General features: G+C 33.2%; 2 protein-coding genes across 2 annotated transcripts; both read left to right on the plus strand.

Moving 5' to 3' along the window:
- The first annotated feature begins 9,084 nt into the window (after positions 1–9,084).
- LOC148790204 (uncharacterized) lies at positions 9,085–12,929 on the plus strand. The gene is made up of 3 exons (XM_088892202.1): positions 9,085–9,334; positions 10,592–10,660; positions 12,711–12,929. The coding sequence occupies exons 1-3, from the start codon at positions 9,118–9,120 to the stop codon at positions 12,794–12,796; spliced, it is 372 nt and encodes a 123-aa protein (XP_088748328.1). The 5' UTR covers positions 9,085–9,117; the 3' UTR covers positions 12,797–12,929.
- A 6,407-nt stretch (positions 12,930–19,336) lies between these two features.
- Positions 19,337–21,627, plus strand: LOC148790205 (uncharacterized). The gene is made up of 3 exons (XM_088892158.1): positions 19,337–19,620; positions 21,001–21,069; positions 21,433–21,627. Exons 1-3 carry the CDS (start codon positions 19,395–19,397, stop codon positions 21,516–21,518), a joined length of 381 nt encoding a protein of 126 aa, XP_088748284.1. The 5' UTR covers positions 19,337–19,394; the 3' UTR covers positions 21,519–21,627.

Below are 21,627 nucleotides of genomic sequence, written 5' to 3' on the forward strand. Positions count from 1 at the left end.
CTCCTATCTTGTGAAACTCTCCCCAACAGAAGTTAACGTGATCAAGTTTTTGGTAAAAGCCCCTGCTGCATGGCTTTTTGATAATGACCCGATTAATCATTCAAAGGGGGAATCTAACACAAGTCCAAATGAATTAATATTTACTTTACAAACGGGGTTAGGTTAATTCGTCGCCAAAACCCTAAAAATCCTTTTTCTCTTTCCTTCTCCCCCTTCTCTGGTGTGACCATCATCGGCTCCTCCCACCAGAAAGCTCAAATCAATATCAAGTCATTGTTCAAATCAATTTAACACACAGCACATATACTATAATACAAACAGAAAGTTTGAGTTGGAAGGAGTGGATCTGAGTTTCCAATCCTGAGAATAATCCATATAATACTTCCTCCATGATTCTCTTTAAGCCCTAAAGAACAATCATGCAAGTTAAGTAAAAGCAAATTAGACATCACAGTCCATGCCGTTTTGCTCACAGCATTGCAATATACCTAGCACAGGATAGACTATGTGGGAGTGATGTAGTAGTGATTCGGGTCCAAAGCCATGGGAGTCATCATGTTCATCTATCAATGCTTGCACCCAGCTAAACCTTCAGCTCTGATACCATTTGTTGTGCCTTGAGGGAGGTCATGGACCATGAGAAATCGCCAAAACCAGGGGCTCGTACACATACTCATGTGTAAGATTTGTACACAAAAGATGAGCACCACTTATTATGGGTCACTCTTATATATAAGTTCCTCGCACTTTTTGTGTCTTTCCATGTGGATATCTCTTTCACTCCTCGTTCCATACACTACTCATATATGCATCCCAACACCAATGAAAGAGGAAAAGAGAATGTTGAAGGAGAAGAATAACAAGGTCCCTGTCCCTAAAGGGGTTTTGGCCTTTTGGGGGGGTAAATTACCATAACACCGTTTATGAGTAAGTCATATGGTGATTCATTAATTTGATGTGGCAGGATAAATGAGGTGGACCAATAATAAATAATTTTTAGGATGAAAACCTCCTTTCTATGAGGAGCTAAATAAAGGATGATTATTTGCGTGTCACCATTGAGGAGCTAAGTAATTAAAGAATGATTATTCGCCAGTCACCATTAATTTAATGTTTCATGCAATGTCAAGGATGATTATTTGCGAGTCACCATTGATGAATGCACAACTCCAGACATCAGATTTTAGCTTTTTTAGATAAATCCTGGCATGTCAATGGAAGATTACATCAGTTAACATCCCACGTGCATATCTCAGTATGCATTTCATATAGGGAGAATGACTGATCAGTCCAGTTTAGAATTTAATTTATAGTCTTATCCTACGGAGAGATAAATCCTGATCATGGATTGATGCTAAATTTATAAGCAGGATGTGGTTTATGGGGGGGGCTGTAATTCAGATTTTTATATTGAATTGCAGTGTACTTAACTTTTCATATATCTTCTGTGGAAGATGTTCCCAATACATGATCAGAATGCTGTGGGGCACAAAGGTAAACTTCGTCAATGGGGGAAATTGGCATAGAAGAATAAACCCAACTGGCAGGAGGTTGTCATTGTGGGTACCAAACTAGGCAAGTTTCTATCCTGTCCTACATTTAACAAACAGTTGTGCATTAATTATAAGTGTCTGTGTTGGAAACTAATTCTATTCACTACTTGGAGAAATATAGTGAAACTGTAGGGACGTGTATATATGGAAATTGATAATAATGCAAGAATACAAATCAGCCTCCCACAAATCAACCCCGCACAATATCCCACAGCACATCCCCACCGTGTATTGAAAATATCTTTTGATGATGTCTCTTCATTTTTTATACTATCATCAGAAGATATTTCCAATACATGGCAGGGATGTTTGTGGGACGTTGTGGGAAGTTATATTGTGGGGGGCTGATTTCAACTCAATAGTAGGGCTGTTCATAAGAATGCCCAACCTGATCAAACCGACCAACCCGGACCAATCCAACCCGAGTCGGCCGGGTTTTCATCCGTACCGGTCGGTTTCGGGTTGGGCACATACATAAACCAAAATCTCGGGTCGGTTTCGGTTTTCTTGCGTGAAAACCGAAACCAACCCGACCCGAACCGAACTAGTATTCTACTAGTTTGGTAGTTCCTACTTTCTAGTTTGAGTAGTTTTCTAATTCCTAATAGTTTTCTACTTTTAGAATTCTAATAGAACTAAAACTCTAGAAGGCCCATTAAGCAATTACAATTAGAATTCAATTAGGTGTCCTTTTTTAGTTTTTTACCTAAATTAGAATTTAAAAGGTTTCTAAATTTTTATTTTATTGATTTACCTACTTAGATTTACCTAGTTTTTTACTCTAGAAGGCCCATTATTGACACTTGTTTTTACATGAAGACTTTATTGATTTTATTCTTTACCTGAATTAAATTTAGATTTATCTTGGACTCTTGAATATCAAATTATCAACTAATTCAGATTTTATTTGACTTTGTACAGGAGCAAAACCGAAACCGGCCCAAACCGACCCAACCCGACTCAAACCGACCAGATCGGTTTGGCCTGTCAGTGGGTCGGTTTCGGTTCCCACCTTAGCTAACCCGACCAGGTTGGGTCGGTTGGGAAAATCCCAAGAAACCGACCCAACCCGACCCGTGAACACCCCTACTCAATAGTGCAATGTCAAATGATTATAGTCATACACTTGGATGTGTTTGGCCCCTTTGCAATCTACTATAATCTATATAACTACTACGGTTGTTGCATGCAAACAAACAATTAATAATGATCCAGTCAATTTGAGCGCTCTAGTAGATGATGTTGGCAATTCAATTTAATTCCTAAAAACTGATCAAATGTTGTTGATATTACCGTACATTTTCAATAGAATACATACACCATGACTCGTATCACGTGGACAGATAAATCAATTCGTACGAGTAAAAAATGAATAAAGTATCGATATTGAATATTGTATTGGACAATTCAGATACGGATACAGATACATTTTGGAAAGGGATGGATATAAATGAAAAATATGAAAGAATATATTATAATTAATATACCAGAATATACAAAGATAGATATATCCAATGTATATTTTAATGGTACATATGAAAGAATATATGCACCTATTGTATTTTAATTACTATATCAATTATTTTTATTTTACTATTTTAATGTTTTAAAATTAACAAAAAGTCAACTAAGTATTAAATTTTCAAATGAAAATTAAAATATTAATTAATAATTTATAAAAATATAACCTTAACTTAAAGTATATCAAATTTGTTAAAATTTATAATATGCATATCATATACAAATTCATACTTTTTATTTACTAAAATAACTATTTCATTATTAATATTATTATTTATTTAATTTTTTAAAATAAAAAAAAATCATTTCTTGAACTAAATGTAGATTAATGGATTTGGTAGATTAAATTTAATGTTATATTCTTGAATATTTTATAAACAATATTGTTTGTGTTTTGTAAATACTAAATATGTTGTTATTACTTATTAATATAAATTAAAATATTAATTAATAATTTGAAAAAATATATAAAATTTTAAGACATATCTTGTGCAAATTTATAAACTTTAAGTATTAAAATAATTATTCTATTATTAATGTTTTATTTGTATAAATTTCTTAATATAAAAAATCATCTTTTTATATAAACATGGATTTGATAGATTATTTATTCTATTAGTTTATAAAATACTGTTTTTGAATATTATTCTTTTGATTTTTTTAGTTAGAACTGTAAAATATAAATGCGTTTTTGTTTAAATTCCATGTAGAGACAAAAAGTTAATAAAATTTAAGAAAAAGCGCACACAGCTCAGTGTTTTAAAATCACATTTAAGGTTTAAGGCATTGAACGTGCTCTAGTGACCTAAACTCAAATTATCATACATACATTTTTATAAAAAAACATAACATATCGATGTATATCAGTATATATCAGATAATATAATGCGATACAAGCCAATACACATCTGTATTGCTACTGATGGATCGTTATAGGCCAATACTGCCCCCGAATAATTAAATCCTTGGGAGGAAAAGGCATGCTGAACCAAATAATGAGTATATTATCACGTCAGATCAATTGAAGTATTTAACAAGAATTAATCTAAATTCCAAAACACTCTGTGAAGTTGTAATCCTAATTAAAATTATCCAAACTGATGTAAAGGTGGTGGAAGCACACCCTAATCACCCTCTCAGCCATGAAAATCTTAGTTTGGAACTATTAAGAAGCTCCTCTTCTACTCTCCAAGGCTAGATGCGACACTGGAAAGTCTCAAAAGTTCTACAATTCTCTAGCAAACTATAAGGGTATCTGGGGACATCTGTCAGACACCTCTGCAAAACCATCTGTGATGAAATTATTGAATTTAGTAATTCTTAATTTTAACATCCCATCCAGTGTATTTGATTGGATATATCAACACAATCTCTTCCAGTAATGAAAAGGATGGCATCACTTCTTTCTCAGCTTCGCCATTATGTCCAATAATGGTGGATCAATGTGGCCTAATGAAGTGATATAGAGTTTTCTGGTACGTGAAAGATTGGATGATAGGTCAATTATGTACCACTGATTGGCTTCCCTTGTACCCTCATGCCAATGTTTTTGCATCTCCAGCCATAAGCAGTTGCAGTTGCAGTTACAGTAACGCTTAGGCTCAGTTTGGAAGGAGTACAAATGTAAATTTGTAGAGTGTAAAATCTTATATTTTGTATTATTTTGCATGTATTTGTATTGTACATATTTGCATTTGTCCTCTTTCCAAACTGAGTCTTATTGTTAAGGTTGCATTTGACATTCTAATTAATTTTAAGGACTTATCTCCTTTTTGTAAGAACAGATCAGCGCCCCACATGCACTTCTCAATGTGTATTGGGAATACATTCCATACTTGTCATGGGAAAATGTTCCACCAATACACATGAAAAATGAAGATTAAATTAGGAAACTAAGGCTGCATTTGGCATTCCTTATTTTAAGGACCTACCTCCTTCTTGCCGTTAAAATGCCGCATGAACACTGAGATTTCAATGCCTACACCCTCTGATCTGTTTAAATTGGTTTCAATTTAGATTGGTTCCGACCTAAACCTGGTTCATGGACACCTGTATTCTTATATTCTATCAATGAACCGGATATTGGTTCAATCTAGCCTAATCCAATATAAATCCATTACGGATGAACCAGGTCCAATCCAATCCAATAAACACTTTGGACCGTTAAGTCTAGACTGGTCAAATTCATGTCTTATTGATCTATCCAATCCATGCAAATTGATTTTGATTTAGATAGGGTCCAACTCAAAACTGGTCCATTGACACCCCTAATTGCACTTGGGTTATTAGGGGACATTCTCCTTTGTAGAATGCATTTACACTAAGGAGACAAATGGTAAACCACATTGTAATTACTCATGAGAAAACAAATTAAATCCCATGAAAGCTAAACGAGGCAAAAATGGCTACATTTTGCTTAAAAGTAATATAGCAAAAGCTTATGTCCACGTAGCTAGAATGGGATTTTATTTTCAAAATCATGAGTTATATGAAGTCCTAAGCACTCATTATCCTCGTCAACTATAATTGTTCTTATTAATGGCTATCCTAGCAAACCATTTACTGGTTGTTTAATTATCATTTATTTTGAATCTCTTTCTAGCCTTTCGCTTCAATAGTTATGTTCTTAGGATTAACCGTCTATAATGCTTGTTGATGACTTGATTCTAGTTTGGAAGGCATCTCTGGTGGAAGCTAAAATTTTGAATGAAGCTCTTAGTACTTATTATAGATGGTTAGGGTAGGTAATTAATTATAATAAGGCCATATTTGGGAGTGTTTAAAAACAAGTGCTTATTTGAGTCATTAATCACTTATTGGTATTTAGGAAATAAGTCCAAAATAAGTGTTTATTTTTAAAATAAGGGTTTATTTTTAAGTCCAAATTTCTAGCTTTTTTAATTCAATTTTTTCTTCCAAAATTATCCCTAGCTGAATTTTAAAATACCACTTATAAAATTATCTGTACTTGAATTTTATAAAAGTATTTTTACAAAAACACTTTTACAAAAGCACTTTTATGAAAGCTCTTTTGTAAAAATACTTTTATGAAAGCATTTTTCTAAAAGTACTTTTACAAAAGTGCTTTTGTAAAAAAACTTTCATAAAAGTACTTTATTAAAAGTGCTTTCGTAAAAGTTCTTTCATAAAAGTACTTTTATAAAAGTGCTTTTGTAAAAATGCTTTCATAAAAATACTTTCTTAAGAGTGCTTTCAAAGGGTATATTTTGAAAATTTGAAAGAAAATGAAGAACAAAATAATCACAAATGCCTATTTAACTGCTTATTAGAGAAAAAGACTACCAAACGCCCAATATAAAGAAGTATTTATAAGCACTTAAAAAGGTTAGATGCCAAATACAAATAAGTTATTATTTGAATAAGCACTTATTTTTAACTTAAACACTCCCAAACATAAATTAAATCAGCTATCTGCAAATTTCTTCAATCTTGCTTTCAGGTTTGTCCCCTCTCTAGCGTTGACAAGTACGTTGGCAATTCTCTCTTGTTCGACTGCTCCAAAAAGGATCATATGAAGTTTATAATTGAGAAGGCCAGACACAAACTAGCTCGTTGGAAGATATGATTGCGAGTTGCGACATGCAGGAAATTCATCAAGAAAATTCCTCGGTGCTCAATTTCATACTCCCCTAGAATTTGTAATTCAGTTGCCCATACATTGGCTCAATACGGCATATCATACCCTAGGTCTTATGTTTTGGTATCGTCAAATTTTTCATTTTTATTTGAATAGGGTGTCAATACATCGACTAGACTGGTTTTAGGTTGGACCCCTCAAATCAAAATCAATTTGAAGGGATCGGACAGACCAATAAGATATATTGAATTGGACCCATACAGAGTAAAATGGTCCAAGTATTTATTGGATTGGATTGGACCTGATCTGTCCATAAATGGATTGAAACAAATCTAAATTAAAACCAATTTGAATAGATTGGATGGTCCAGACATTGAATTGGACCAGTCCAAAAATGGTCCAAAATATTTACTGAATTGGATTGAACCTGTTCTATTTATAATAAACTTATATTAGATGACCGGATTGGATTGGATAAAATCTGATCCAATTGACACCCCTATATATTTGAACTCGATCATGGGTGATTAGTCAAACTTGAATTTATGTTGAATGAAATTAGTCCGTGGAGTTTGCCATAATGTTAAATGCACCTACTTTGGGCAGTTGTCTGGTGCATAAAATTTAATTGTGATGGAGGTTAGGGGTGAGCATGGGCCAGTTTGATTTGATTTCATGGAAGAACCTGGAATCTATCCTGTAGGGGTTGGTTCCAGGTTTTTGGATCTGGAAAACCTATTCTGTGAAGGCCGGTTCAAGGGCCTACCAATGGAACCAGTATTTTCTTTACACTCCCCCTTCACAAAAAAAAAAGCATGTTTTTTAAAAACGTGATTTTTAATAAATGTAATATATAGTTTAAAACTTATATTACCTATATTGATTAAATTGGTTAACTTAATACGTAGATTATCATTATATGGTTAAAAACTTATAAGTTAAATTTAAATATTGTAAATATTACCTTTTACACCACTTATTGTACACATCCAAATATTAAAATGAAAACAAATTATCAAATGAGACCACAGCCTTTGTAATCATGAATGCTTGGGTTCAAATCTTCACATCCCCAAAAATATTTTGGGGTTTATTTTAAGGCAAATTTGGTTCTAAGGCAGATTCCAACAAAATTAGTTCCACCAAGGCCAACCAAGGCCGACTCATCAGATGGTTCGGTTAGGATAAACCCTAGACCCTAAAACCATCCTGAGTGGGGATTAGTTCTATGAATTTGGAATCAGACCTTCCCTGTAACAGATTGGATAAGTTTGGTTCGAGGCCAATTTGAAGTTGGTTCCATTTGATTTCGGGTAAAACCTACCCATTTGCTCACCCCAACCTAATAATGGAAGCTATGATGAAACATATATCGACTCTTATAGTATTACTGCTTGAATGATGGAAGACAATTATTGCAGACCTTCCCTGTGTGCATATATATGTATGTGTGTCCATGTTAGAGTAGGAATTGTTATCTTGACAACAAATAACAAAGGAAGAAGTTCTAGGGATTCAAAAGGCCGAGGGTGAAACTCTAGGGTTTACAAGCTGAGTTTATTAAGTTGTCCTGAAGTCATAGATGACGATTTTAGAACATTATTGGACTCCATTTTTGAAAATTGTTTTGTTAATTAGTTTTCTTTTATGTTAATGCATGGACTATCAAATGGGTAGTTGATGATGGAGTTTTCTGAGATGAACAAAAAGCTACATCTAGGTCAACACCCCTAGAATTTTTCAAGGAAGCTAAAAACCTTGTTGATGACATGGGATGGATTGACATTCCAAATGGCTTCGTTCCTATTTGGATTTAGAATCTCTATTGCTCTTACTTAATTGTGCATTAGTTGCCAAGAAAACATATATATATATATATATATACATATTAGTTGTTTCTAACACTCAAGAAAAAAAATCAATAAAGTAAGTTTTCAAAAAGAAATAATGTGTGTTATTAGATAAAGCTCAAGACACTTAAAATAGAGTATGGGATTCGACACATGCTTGTCATCTAAATATGTGAGAATATATGGACTTTAGATCAACTACAAATCAGATGTGTAAAATCCAATCACAAGCAAACATGCCATTATTAACCAGAAGCTGAGGTGTCTACACTTGATTGGATTTTGTAGCACATTGTTTTGGCTTTGTTTGTAACGTAACGGATCCAAATATAAATGCCCCAGAACATTTGCTATTTCTACACAATTCTTATTCATGGGTTGTGGAGCTTGATAAAATGACAACAAACCATGTGTACTGTCCAAAAGGAGAAACTAAAAATAGAGAAATAATACTGATAATTCCTTAAAAAATGACTGACAAATTCAGCTTTATTTTGAAAACAGATCCAAAATAGAATTCTATCTCATATATAACTATCTGTATCTCACAACTTTACTTTGTGAGAGACAGAGAGAGTGATAAAGGGAGAGAGAGATGGAAATGTCAAGGAGAGTTTTGGTGTCGACAGTGTTGTGCATGGTAATTGTGGTATCAATGCTAGACAATTCGGAGGCAGAACACTGCCTGTCGAACTGCTACAGAGCTTGCAACATAGCATATGAGTTGTACGACTGGAGCTACATTTTGTGGAGCAAATGCGCTCTACAATGCACCATTAGTTGCATTCGTAACAATTTTGATCTTTCTAAAGGTGAGCTCACTTCATTTTGCCATAAAATATTTATCTATACATGTATATACATATTCATGTATGTATTACATCATCCAAGTCAAGGTTTAAAGTATCGATACGGTCATGCCGGGATCTTCTCAATATGCCCCTATAGAGATTGTATCGAGTCAGACCATGGTTCAGAGGGTAGTTGGGACTTAAACTGACCCCTCTGAACCGGTTTTAAAATAAATAAATAAAACATAAACAAAAAAGCACCAACAGGCCGATACGCCCTACCGGCATATTGGCCTGTATCGGTATTTAAAACCTTAATCCAAGCCTTCTCCCAACTTGACCAATCTTACTTTCTATCAAAGGATTGAAAATTATTGATATAATCTGACCCAATCCAATGTTGGACCAATCTAACAAATACTTTGTACCATTAAATTTGGACTGAATTGATCCGTTCAAATTGATTTAAAACCTAACCCAAAACCAGTCCGTTGACACCCCTAACTGGCTACAAGAATTCCTTTTCACCATTCTAGTGTCTTCAGTAACATATCCATGGTCAAATTATCAGCCCTATTCATACTTTTTTTTCATCGATCTCCAGAACCCGAAAAGAAAATTTCTTTTTCATAAGCCCTAAGTGTTTATTTTCAAAAAGTTCTGCAAATTCATAAAGCATGAAATACTTGTCCTTTCATAATACACAAACTTATCACCATTATACACTAATGCAACATTGTTTACGTCTAGAACTTAGGTCCAATTTTTATATTTTACTAATTGGATCCAAATCAAATCTTATCCTTTTTTATTTATATATATATCATATTCCAATCTCAATTCAGATCTATTGCAAAAAACATTTTGAATAGCATTAACAACTTAATTAAACTAATAAAATTGATTAACATATATACTATATGTTATTAATAGCCCAACATTGTTTGCCTACATCGACATTGACATGGACTGCGGAAAAACTTGTTATGGTGTATATATGAAAAAATTAAAGAGGATTTTGTAATTTGGGTGTTATGAATAGAATATTTATTGCAGACTCTTGGCCTGTAAGTTAGGCACAGTTTGGAAGATGTACAAATAAAAATATGTATAGTGTAAATACATACAAAATAATATAAAATATAATGTTTTGTATTCCACAAATTTGTATTTATACTCCTTCCGAACTGAGCCTTATGAGTTATCAAGCAAAATTGCTATATGCTTCATTTAATTTGTTTACGTGTTGATCTTAATGTTCTAATGTTTGAATTGCAGTCCCATCTTCATCCGAAAAAACAAAAGAAGCGTTATACAGTTTGTCGAAGGGTTACATTCCAAATGAAGGTAATCATTCTTGACCATATACACTAGTTTGAATCTCTAAGTACCTTTTTATTTTTCTCTTTGTCATCATATTTTTTAACCTCGTAGAGGGGGAAGACACTTTACCCATACTTTGACTCGTGTGTGAATGAGTCTCTTAGAGAAAATGGGAAAATGCAGACCACGTTCATTTAGGTTTCATTTGGTATTCCTTATTTTAAGGATTTATTTTCTTTTTACAGTTCATAACTCAGAGTTCATAAAGGTATTTTAACTATAAAAAGGAGATAAGTCTTTAAAATTAAATAAAGAATGTTCTATGCAGCCTTAGATCGACTAAAAAAATACTTATATTATATAAAGCACATACTTGTCTTGAACTCTATCTACATCATAACATTTAAACCCAAATATCATATATCACATATGTGTAAGTACTCGTACAAATGCATACGTCTGTGTTCTTACACTACTAGTACCCATGTAACGCAAAAAACCATCGATGTTCAAGTCTAATATTGCCTTCACCTATGCTTTAAGTTGGGGATCTAATTCAACAAAATTTGAATGGGCTCAGCCACGAAGCACGTCTGGTGTAGTATAAAATTTTTAGAATCATGGTTTTGAAAACTGGACCGGACAGGACAGTCAGACCGGTTTACCTGGGAACAGATCAGGTAATGGACCTAAAACCACTTTTGGCCAAAAGTCGTTGATTTAGTCAGTAACCTGCTGACCTGCGTGATCAAATTGTCGATCCACGATCTGGACAATGGTTTTTGTCCATCTTTTATTTTATTTATTTTTTTAATTTTTTAAGTTAGAACAGGTCATTTGTTCAAACCAGATGATCGAACCGTTTGACCCAGGAATCAGTCCCCAAAACGGTTTCGTATCCGATCCAATTTTTGTTCTTTATCTAACTTGACCACTCTTCCGTATCCGTATCTAACTTTTCGGTCTTACCTGTGAACCCCGAATTATGTCAAGCAAGCTAGCTTTCCACCCGACCCAAGTTACACCAGATCCTTTAATTTGGAGTGGGGAAGAAAAAAAAAGAAATTAAAAAATGGATGAGATATTACTCTTACTCCCCGAATTATGTCATCTCTATCTCAAGGAAGATAATAATTCAAAAAGAAGATTTGATAAACTTGAAAATCTGCCCTCATGTTGCTATGGTATGTCACACAATTACATTCCTTTAGTTGTGTGAATTGTGAAAATTCAATCCCTCTAGCATCTATTTGAAGGTACATACCACTAAATTAAAGGGTGCATCATACCCACTTCTAAGGGTGTTAATGGACCAGTTCTGGATTGGACCCCGTTCAGTTTAAAAATAATTTGGACGAATTGGACAGATCAAAAGGACATATTAGATTGGACCAATCTAATCTAAAATATTTATTAGGTTGGATTGGACCTGGTCCATCCGTAACAAATTTATATTGGCTTGGGTTGGATTAAGCCAATATCTGATCCCTTAATATAAGATAAGAATATATGTATCGATGGACTATATTTAGGTTGAAACCAATCTAAATCAAAATGAATTTGAATTAATTGGACGGTCCAAACATTGAATTGGACCGATCCAAATTAGTTCAAAACATTTATTGGATTGGATTGGACCTGATCCATTTATAATGGATTCACATTAGACTGGATTGGATTGAACCAAATCCAATCCAATTGACACCCCTACCCACTTCTCTCCAACACAGAAGCCATCATGGAGTGCTCCGATCACAGTCACTAGATTATTATCTAGTGTCCCCCATAGGCCCATACCCATAAGAGAAGTTAAAAGGAGTTTTTTTTCTCCACATTCTTTACCCTTCACTTCTCCCCAGATTCCCTTAGAATTCACTACTTTTTAGCTTAATTTTCCTTTGGCTCCATCCATCTAACCATAAATTCGATCAGTACTTTGTATCAAATTAAGATAAGTAAATCTCCACCATTATAATTTTAATTCTTTGTTAGATGGATATTATCAATTGCAATCCCATACCTAAATTTCTATATAAACAAACTTTAATTCTCTCTTTTGCTGTGTTATTTGCAGATGGACTTCCTCAAGAAATAGCGCAAGAGATAGAGATAATAAAGAATGAAAATCTAATTCCTCCAAACATCACCAAGACACACTAAGACAGCTCCTCGATTTCTTTGTTACTCCTCTCTCTTTTTCTCTCTTGTATCTTTCCCTTTATCCTCTTCTCATCAATTACTGTAATGAAATATAATAAAGTCTCTCTCAATTAATATATAATTTGTTCAATAATTTTAGCCTATTTAAAACTTTCATAATTCATTTTAAAGAGTAATTCATGGATCATTTGGCAAGCATACATGTCTTTATTAAACATAGAGGAATGAGATCCTTGTCTACAAATCAATAATTAATAAATCATGTATAAATAAGAGTATCAAGACATGTTGAAAAAGGAAGCATACTCTGTTAATATATCCATATGAAATTTCCATGCAATAATGGTACCATTTAGAGCATCATCATACCCATGATACGCTCAATATGGGCTCCCATACTATATGTCCCTTTCAATGCGTTTTTCTTAAAACACTACTCATTTATTCAAACTGTGTATACGTTACTTGTGTTTCACTCAAGGTTTAAAATTTTGATATAATATGCTCAATTTTTTTTTTTTTTTTGTATTAATCACTGTCTCACACACCCATAGGGTTGTCACTCTCTTTAGTAAAGAGTAAAAATCAATTTTCTTACTAGCGAGATTTGAAACCACACCACAACTGGGACAATTCACCCAGAACATCAACTGGGTACCCGTCAATTGGCATGATATACTCAATATGGGGAGACTCACATACACCTACTGTTTAAAGAGAGTTTTGAGAAATATTATTATTTAATGAATAAAGTATATTTATACTATTTTAATGGTTTCAAGAATATTTATAAAATTTTATAGGAATAAAATTTATCTCTTTATATTTAAATTATTAAAAAAATGAAAATAAATAGAATAATTGGTTCTTAATATTAAATGAATTAAAAAGAAATAATTTAAAAACAGGGGCTCTAGCGGATAAGGGCAACTTTTTGATTGAATATAAATAAAAGATAATATTTTTATAAAATAACAAAAATAAGATAGCTTTTTTTGTTTTGAAAAATATGAAGAAAGGGCAATGTCACTTTTCATCGCTTTCTCTGCGTCTGTATTCATTTGAACCTGAACCTTACAACTAAATCGGAGCCAACCGCGGAGCCGTCCAAAACAATGTAATCACATGTGTTCCTCATTGATGTACAGCACCCTCGACCAGTTAAACGATCTGACCCGTTTGAGCTTCAAACTTTTGCTCGCAATGTTAACAAGAATCGTCGAGAGCCGTTGGTAGAAAAACGTGATGTAAAGAGGGCCGGGGCTGTGCTCGGCTCGAGGTTTCGTTAACGGAGGAAAACTTCTGCGTCTGTATTCATCCTGAACCTTGTCAGCGGAACCGACCACATCATCGGAGCCAACCGCAGCTGGAACCCTGGAATCAACTATACACTCTGGGAGCGGAACCACGTCTGTATTCATCCAAACCTCCTGTCAAGTTTCCAAGGATTCAAGCATATAAGAACTTCCCCATCTCTTGCTTCTAGAGAAATTTAGGTCTTCAGAGCCCGAACACCCACATGAAAAAACTTCAAAAGAAACCCAAGCCCGAACACCCACCTACAGTGCCTGAATACTCAAGATCATTCGCAGAGTTTCCACAATTGCTCGTAGCCAAACCAAACGGAGAGGGGGAAAGAAGAAGAGTACAACGTCCTGCCGTCCTGGTACTGGTTTCACGGACCGGATGCTTTTGTCTCAGACCTTTCTTTATTAAACGAGAGAGAGAGAGAGAGAATTTCAGGCGTTTCAAAAGAGTTTTGGTGGAAAATTCTCCCACGAGAAATGAACAGTCGTGGCGCTGCAATGGTCAGAGACAGTCAAACAGGTAATGCATTGTAAAACAGTAGCGATTTCATGTAGCACGCATCAGAAAACAAATGCGAATCATAAATATCGGCCGTTAGATTTAAGGTGTTCGTGGCACAGTGGGGACAACCGTGTTTGTGTTTCGATAATCCTTCACCGGTACAGTAAGGGAATTCCAACCTCCATCACAAGAGGAAGGGCAGAGGAAGACAATGAATAGTGCCATTGTCTTTCGTTGATATTTTTCAAAATAATTTATCATGTTTTAGTTATTTTATAAAAATATTATCTTTTATTGATATTCAAGACAAAAAGTTGTTCGTTGTGTGCAATAAACCCTTAAAAGATGTTCAATCCATTCAATTCTATCTCATTAAATCCAACATTTAAGTTATTACCTTACATTCATCTTCATTGAATCTTATATTTAAATTATTTTTGTTTCTTCTGGTCATTAAGTTCTATTAATTAAATCCATATTTAATAAATTAATAAATTCAATAACATAAAAGCTTATACTTTTAAAATCTATCTAGCAAAAATAGTGTTTTCATCTAGGTTGTGGTAAGAAATTAAATCATTTTGGGTAAAGTGTAAGAGTCCATGTTGCCACAACTAAATAATAAAATTATAAATAAATAAAATGAAAAAAAAATAGAAATTTAAAAAAAAAAATTGAGAACATTTTTAACATACATATTAAACAATAATAAGTATGATAAATAAGAAATGTTATTATTAATTATGGAAATGGGATGTAAAATTTAAAACCAATTGGAAACAAAAATATTTTCCTATTCTCTCTCATTAAATCATATATTTAAGATATATTTTCCCATCATTAAATTTTTAAAATAATTAAATTCACAATATTAATTTTAATAGTATAAAAATCAATATTTTGAAAACTAATTTGAAAACAAAACCATTTTCTTCCCTCCCAGTGGTGGACAAGCAATTCGACCATTTGGGGTCAAATGGATTAATAAATAATGTCATAATTAAATAATAAAAATTTAAAATAAATAACTATGAAATGTAAGAAGTATTTTTATTAATGATAAAAATGGAATATCAAATTCAAAATCTACCTAGAAATTAAACGATGTCATAGTCAAATAATAAAATTTTTAGTAATAGAAAATACAAAGAATCACAAAAATTTTAAAAAAAAGATAGAGAAAATTTTGGGCACATATCTAATGTTATATATTTATTAAAAATAAAATATTGGGTACATCTCTAATGTTGTGCATTCATTATACTAAACAAAATAAGTTTTATACATAAGAAATAATTTTATCAATGATGGAAATATAATACAAAATTTAATGTCAACCTAGAAATTAAAAAAAAAATATTTTTTGATTGTGGGTTAGTGGTTTGAGTCAAATGATACCATAAACACAAAAATTAAGTGTGAAAAGTAAAAAATATTTTATATAATGTAAATGAAATATATAATTTGAAGGAAAATTATAATCAAAGTCAATTGTACGTTCAAACTTAGATTGCAGGTTCGACTAGAAACCAACAAAACTCTAACAACCGGCTCTACATTTCAAATTATAAAAACCTCGCCATGTCATTGGAGGTTTGTGTTGTTGTTGCCAACATGAGACTTTTAGTCCATGTTGGACATAGCAAAAAACATACACCAAAAATAGGTTTTCAATTTCTCTCCCACTCCCTTTGTCTCTCAATCTCCCTCCCTTCTCTCTCACTCTCATAGTCATCTCTCAATCTTCCACTCCCTTTCTCTCCCACTCTCTCAGCTTCAGTCTATAGACAAATCAAAACCCCTCTCACTCTCTTGTTCTCCCTCAATCTTTTTCATTCTTCTCTCTCACTCTCCCACTTAGTCAATATCTCCTTCTCCCTCAATTCTATCATTCTTCAATTTGTGTAAATTTCATAGCCAAGTGTTTCTTGTGAATTTTTATCAAATTAGTGTAATAATTTTTTAACCATACCAAGTTAGTCACATGTTCTTTTATATGATTTGATTAATATCATATAAGTTTGTAAGAAAATAAAATAAATGAAAGAGAGGAAGCGGGAGAGAAACTGAAGGAGAACAATAAAAATTAAGGAAGAATGAGAGACATTGAGGGAGAACGATAGGTAGAAAGAGAGAGATAATGAGAGAAATTCATATAGAGAACGTAAATACAGAAACCAAAAACTATTTTTATTTATTTTCAAATCACATAGTGGTTGAGCGAAAAAAGACGACTGTGAGTGAGATGGTGTGAGGGAGATTGAGAGAGAGAGAGAGAGAGATACTAAAAACCTTTTTTTTTTATTTTCCAATCACCCAACATTATAGGGTAATTTCAGTATAAGCTTTTGTTGTGTTTAACATGGATTAAGAGTCTCATGTTGGCAACAACCACATAAGCCTCTGGTGATATGGCGAAAGTTTTTATAATTTAAAATGAAGAGTCAGTTGTTAGAATTATGTTGGTTTATGGACCAACTTGTAGCCTAATTTTAAATGTATAGCCGGCTTTGACTATAATTTTCCCTAATTTAAAACTAATCCAAAAGCAACGCTATTTTCTTATCTAAATGGTGGATCAATGATCCAACTTTACGAAAAAAACCCATGATGTAATAATTGATTAACAAATATTTAAGTTTATTTTTAATCTTGTTGTTACTTTTGTTGATTTTCCATTTCTATATTGACTATGATATATCTAAAATTCAAGTAATTAATATGAAGAAAATTCTCTCATGTGCAACCTATGTGCTTAATTACTAGTAAGATAATATGGTCGTATGGAATTTTGGAAAAAAAAAATGAAAATTAAAGGTAAAATGTTTAAAGCACCATTACACCCCGTCCACTGATATGTATCAGGGTGTATTGATATTTTTAACGTACGTGTACTCCTGTACCACAAGTTGCAACTCCTTAAAAAATGTAAGTGTAATTTCTGTTTTTTTTCTTTTGTTAATCTAAGTGTCGTTTTGATTGAGTAATAGATGTTAGGACTGTAAACGAATTCAACAGAACCAGATATAGGTATATCCAAATTAGATTTAATTTATATTTGAATTTGAATCAAATGATCTAATTAACAATAATGGTGTTATTAGTGACTTGCATGAATAAAGGTATTTTGAAATGGAGAAATAAACCCTAAAGACAAAAAAGCTGTTTAAAGCATGGTTTTTAAAACCGACCTGGAGATTGAACCAGTCAGGGGTCCAGTTACTGGGTCAAACGGTCCAATAACTGGATGCTTCTTCACATTTGAGGGATGCTTCTTCGCATCCAAAAGGGAGAGAGAAAGCAGAGGTTGAAAACTGAAGCAAAGAAGTGCAAGCTAAGCCAACCATGACTAGAGATAGAGTTGAGAATTAGCAGTTATAACATCAATGTAGTTCTTACTTGTTACATGTACTTCTGATTGATTTCACAATAATGAAATTACATGAAAGCTGATTTTGATATTCTATTATCAGATTTCTGTACCATCCCTTCTAATGATTTCATTAGGGTCCATTTGATTCACAGTGGGAATTCAAATCCTTTAGAATTGGAATCAGAATGATCTATATTCCCATAATCTGTTTGGTTCAGCCATGAATCGAAAATGGGAGCTGGAATGGGATTTCATTCCCAAGGGATGGGGGATGTTCATTCCCTCAAATGGGAAATGGGAATAGAGTTCTGATTCCACCCAAACAGTTGAAATCGGAGTGATCCATTCCAATTCTGATTCCAGACCCTTATTCCTGAAAATCAAACGGGACCTTACTTGTTAAATATAGATTTCTGCACAATTTTAAAATAACTAGACAGTTTTCTTTGTCATTTGATTTCGCCAGCATGTGAACAATTTATCAAAAATGGAATGGGCCCTTATAACTCCTCTTAATAATTCTTTTTCACTTTGTATAATCTGGCGTGAATTTAAACTGCAATTCCGGAACTCAAATTCCTTTCCCTAAATCCAGGGCTGCAAATGGATGAAATTGGAAATACCGAGATCCAAATTTGATGAAGATTGGAATCAAAACCTTATCATTGTATTCAGATGGAATTCAGATCAGGTTCGGATAATTAGCATTAAATACAAAATCACTTGAACCTTACCCAGATCCCATTGCTTTACCCAGATTCAATGTCATCAATCCATTTGGTTATTAAATTACCAGAAGTTGGCGTACGTGTTTAGTCTACACTAGGTTTTGTAGCCCATTATACACGTTGATTTGTAGCTAGTGGTGAAACTTTGACAGGTTAGGGGTAGGGTGCCAATGGTTTGGATTAAACTCCATCAGAACCAAAATCAATTTGAATGTGTTGGACAGTCCAATAAGATATATTGAATTGGATCAGTCCAGACTTATTAATAGATCAAATTATTTATTAGATTGGATTGGACCTAATTAATAGATATTGGATTGGATTGGATCAATATCCAGTTCATTGACAGACCTAGATTGGGGTTGAGATTTTGTCAAAATTTGGATGGACCTGACCCGGAGACCATCCAAAAAATGTTAATTGAACCAACCCAAATTGCACCCTATCTTATTTGTAGTAGATATACCGAATAAAATAGAGAGAACTAAATAAAACAGCAAAGTACTCCTAAAAATTATGAGGTTAAGTTGACCAAATCATCCTGTTAAATTGTGTCGTATTTAGTAAATATATCCAAAATAGTATCCTATCTCATATACATAAATATCTATCTCTGACTCTCCCTCTTCGAGAGATAGAGAGAGAAAGGAAAAGAGAAGGAAGGAAAAAGAGAGAAAGGGAGAGAGAAATGGAACTAACAAGGAGAGTGATAGTGTCGACAATGGTGTGCATGTTAATTGTAGCAATGATAGAAAGTTGTGAAGCAAAAAATTGCCTGTCGAACTGCTATAAAGATTGCAAGGTAGCTTATGAGTTTTACGAATGGAGCAGATCTAAATGGAGCAATTGCGCTGAACAATGTGTCGTAGGTTGTGTTGGCCACCGCGTCGACATTTTGAATGATGATCATGAAGGTGAATTAATAACTTTCACTTTGTATCATTTTGCCATATATTATCTAAGCTTATGAATCATATACTATGTATATATTATATATATCATCGTTGCAACTATATGGATTAATTAATATTTCACTGTATTCCCCTTGTTCAATACAGTGAAATAATATATATAAAAGGCCATTAACGATTAATTGTTGGTTTCGGTTATCTGGAGTCGTGGGATGGATACGTAGAACTGATACATTCTCATACCTAAACCAAATTAAGTTTTAATGCTTATCAGCCTGAGGTTTTATTTTGCACAAAGTAATAACTATTTTTTAAAAACTGAGATCATAAATCAGTTCTCAGTGCTTCAATATGTATATGCCCTTTTTGGTCTGTCCCTAGTTTTTCTAGTCAAGGTTCAAAGTATCGATATGTATCGGCCCGTATCGGTTGATATGTATTGTTTTGGGAGTTCTCCGATGTGTCCCTATAAGGGGTGTATCAGGGTTCAAAAAATAAAAAAAGAAAGTGTTGATATGGCCCGATACGCCCCTCTACCGGCATATTGAGCATATCGATATTTTGAACTTTGCTTCTAGCCCCTTCAATTATATATATATAAAACTAGGAATAGTGGTAGACCGAAAAAATTGTCATACGTTTTTTTTTTTTTGCAAATTCATATGAGTTCAGATCGACTCCGGATCTCCTGCCCATGCCTACCCACAATACACTACCCACCATGAATTGGAAACATCTCCCCCTGCATAATACTATGTAGAGGATGAGATGTTCTCCATGTCTGGCTGTGATAAATGTGGGCAGAATTCTCGTGAATAGGAGATCCGGACTCGCTCAGATCTCTTATCCACGGACTCTCTTTCAAAAGGTGTTTTCATTTCTCAATACCCAACAGTAGTGTCTCATGGGTACGGATGTGGCCCTTTTTTTCTCCTTTTTCAATAAATCATAGTATCATACCTTACCTTTCTCAAAAAAAAAAAAAATATATATATATATATATAGCCCAAGGCTCAGTTTGGAAAGAGTAGTACGTACAAATATAAATACATACAAAATAGTACAAATCTTATATATCCTTCAAATTTATATCAGTTTGAAATCTAATTTGAATTGCAATCAGATATTGAATAGCATTAATAAATTAAGTAAAATTCATCAACATATTATGTATTAGAAATAAAATGAACTAAAATTAGCTCTAATATTACACATCACGAACAAATATATAAATCGAAGTAAAGCCTAAGATAAAAGACAAAATTTAAGTATATAAACGATCATACCAGATAGAATTCAAATCCTGGACTTCAACAAAATTATTATATGCTTTCTTTATTTTGTGTATGTTTTGATCTTAATTTTCTGATGTTTGTTTTGTAGGACCATCTCAATCTAATAAAACGAAACGAGCGCTAAAACTTTTGTCCAAGGGTGTAATTCCAAAGCGAGGTAATTATAATCATTCTTAACCATGCTTTCTTTATTTAATTTCACTCTAACTTTAAATTTTCTCCTTCTCTCTGTCATCTCTCTCTTATCATATTTTTTGATGACACTATTTGATTCCTACCATGGGCGAATGAGCCTTCTATCATAATTTTCTCCTCTTTTTCCCCAGATTCCCTTAAAACTCACCGTCCATGGTTTGATTTCATCCATCTAACCATAAATTCAGTACTTTCTATCAATGATATATAAGGAAACCTCCACCATTATTATAGCTTCAATACTTTGTTAGGTGTATATCATATCATTTGTAATCTCGTACCTACATTTAGATGTAAATTATGTTCTCTGTTGTGGTATTTGCAGATGGACTTCCTCATGAAATAGCGAAAGAGATAGAGATTATAAGGAAAAAAAATCTAATTCCTTCAGGCATCAAGAGGGGACAGTAAAGATATAGACTCCCCCTCTCTTTTCCTCTCCTGTATTTTTCCCTGAATGTTCTTCTCGATTAATAGAATAAGTCTCTCGGCTCCTAATATATATAATGTAGTTCATGGA

This window comes from Nelumbo nucifera, chromosome 7 (assembly GCF_055504915.1).
Source record: "Nelumbo nucifera cultivar China Antique chromosome 7, China Antique-T2T, whole genome shotgun sequence".
NCBI lineage: Eukaryota > Viridiplantae > Streptophyta > Magnoliopsida > Proteales > Nelumbonaceae > Nelumbo > Nelumbo nucifera.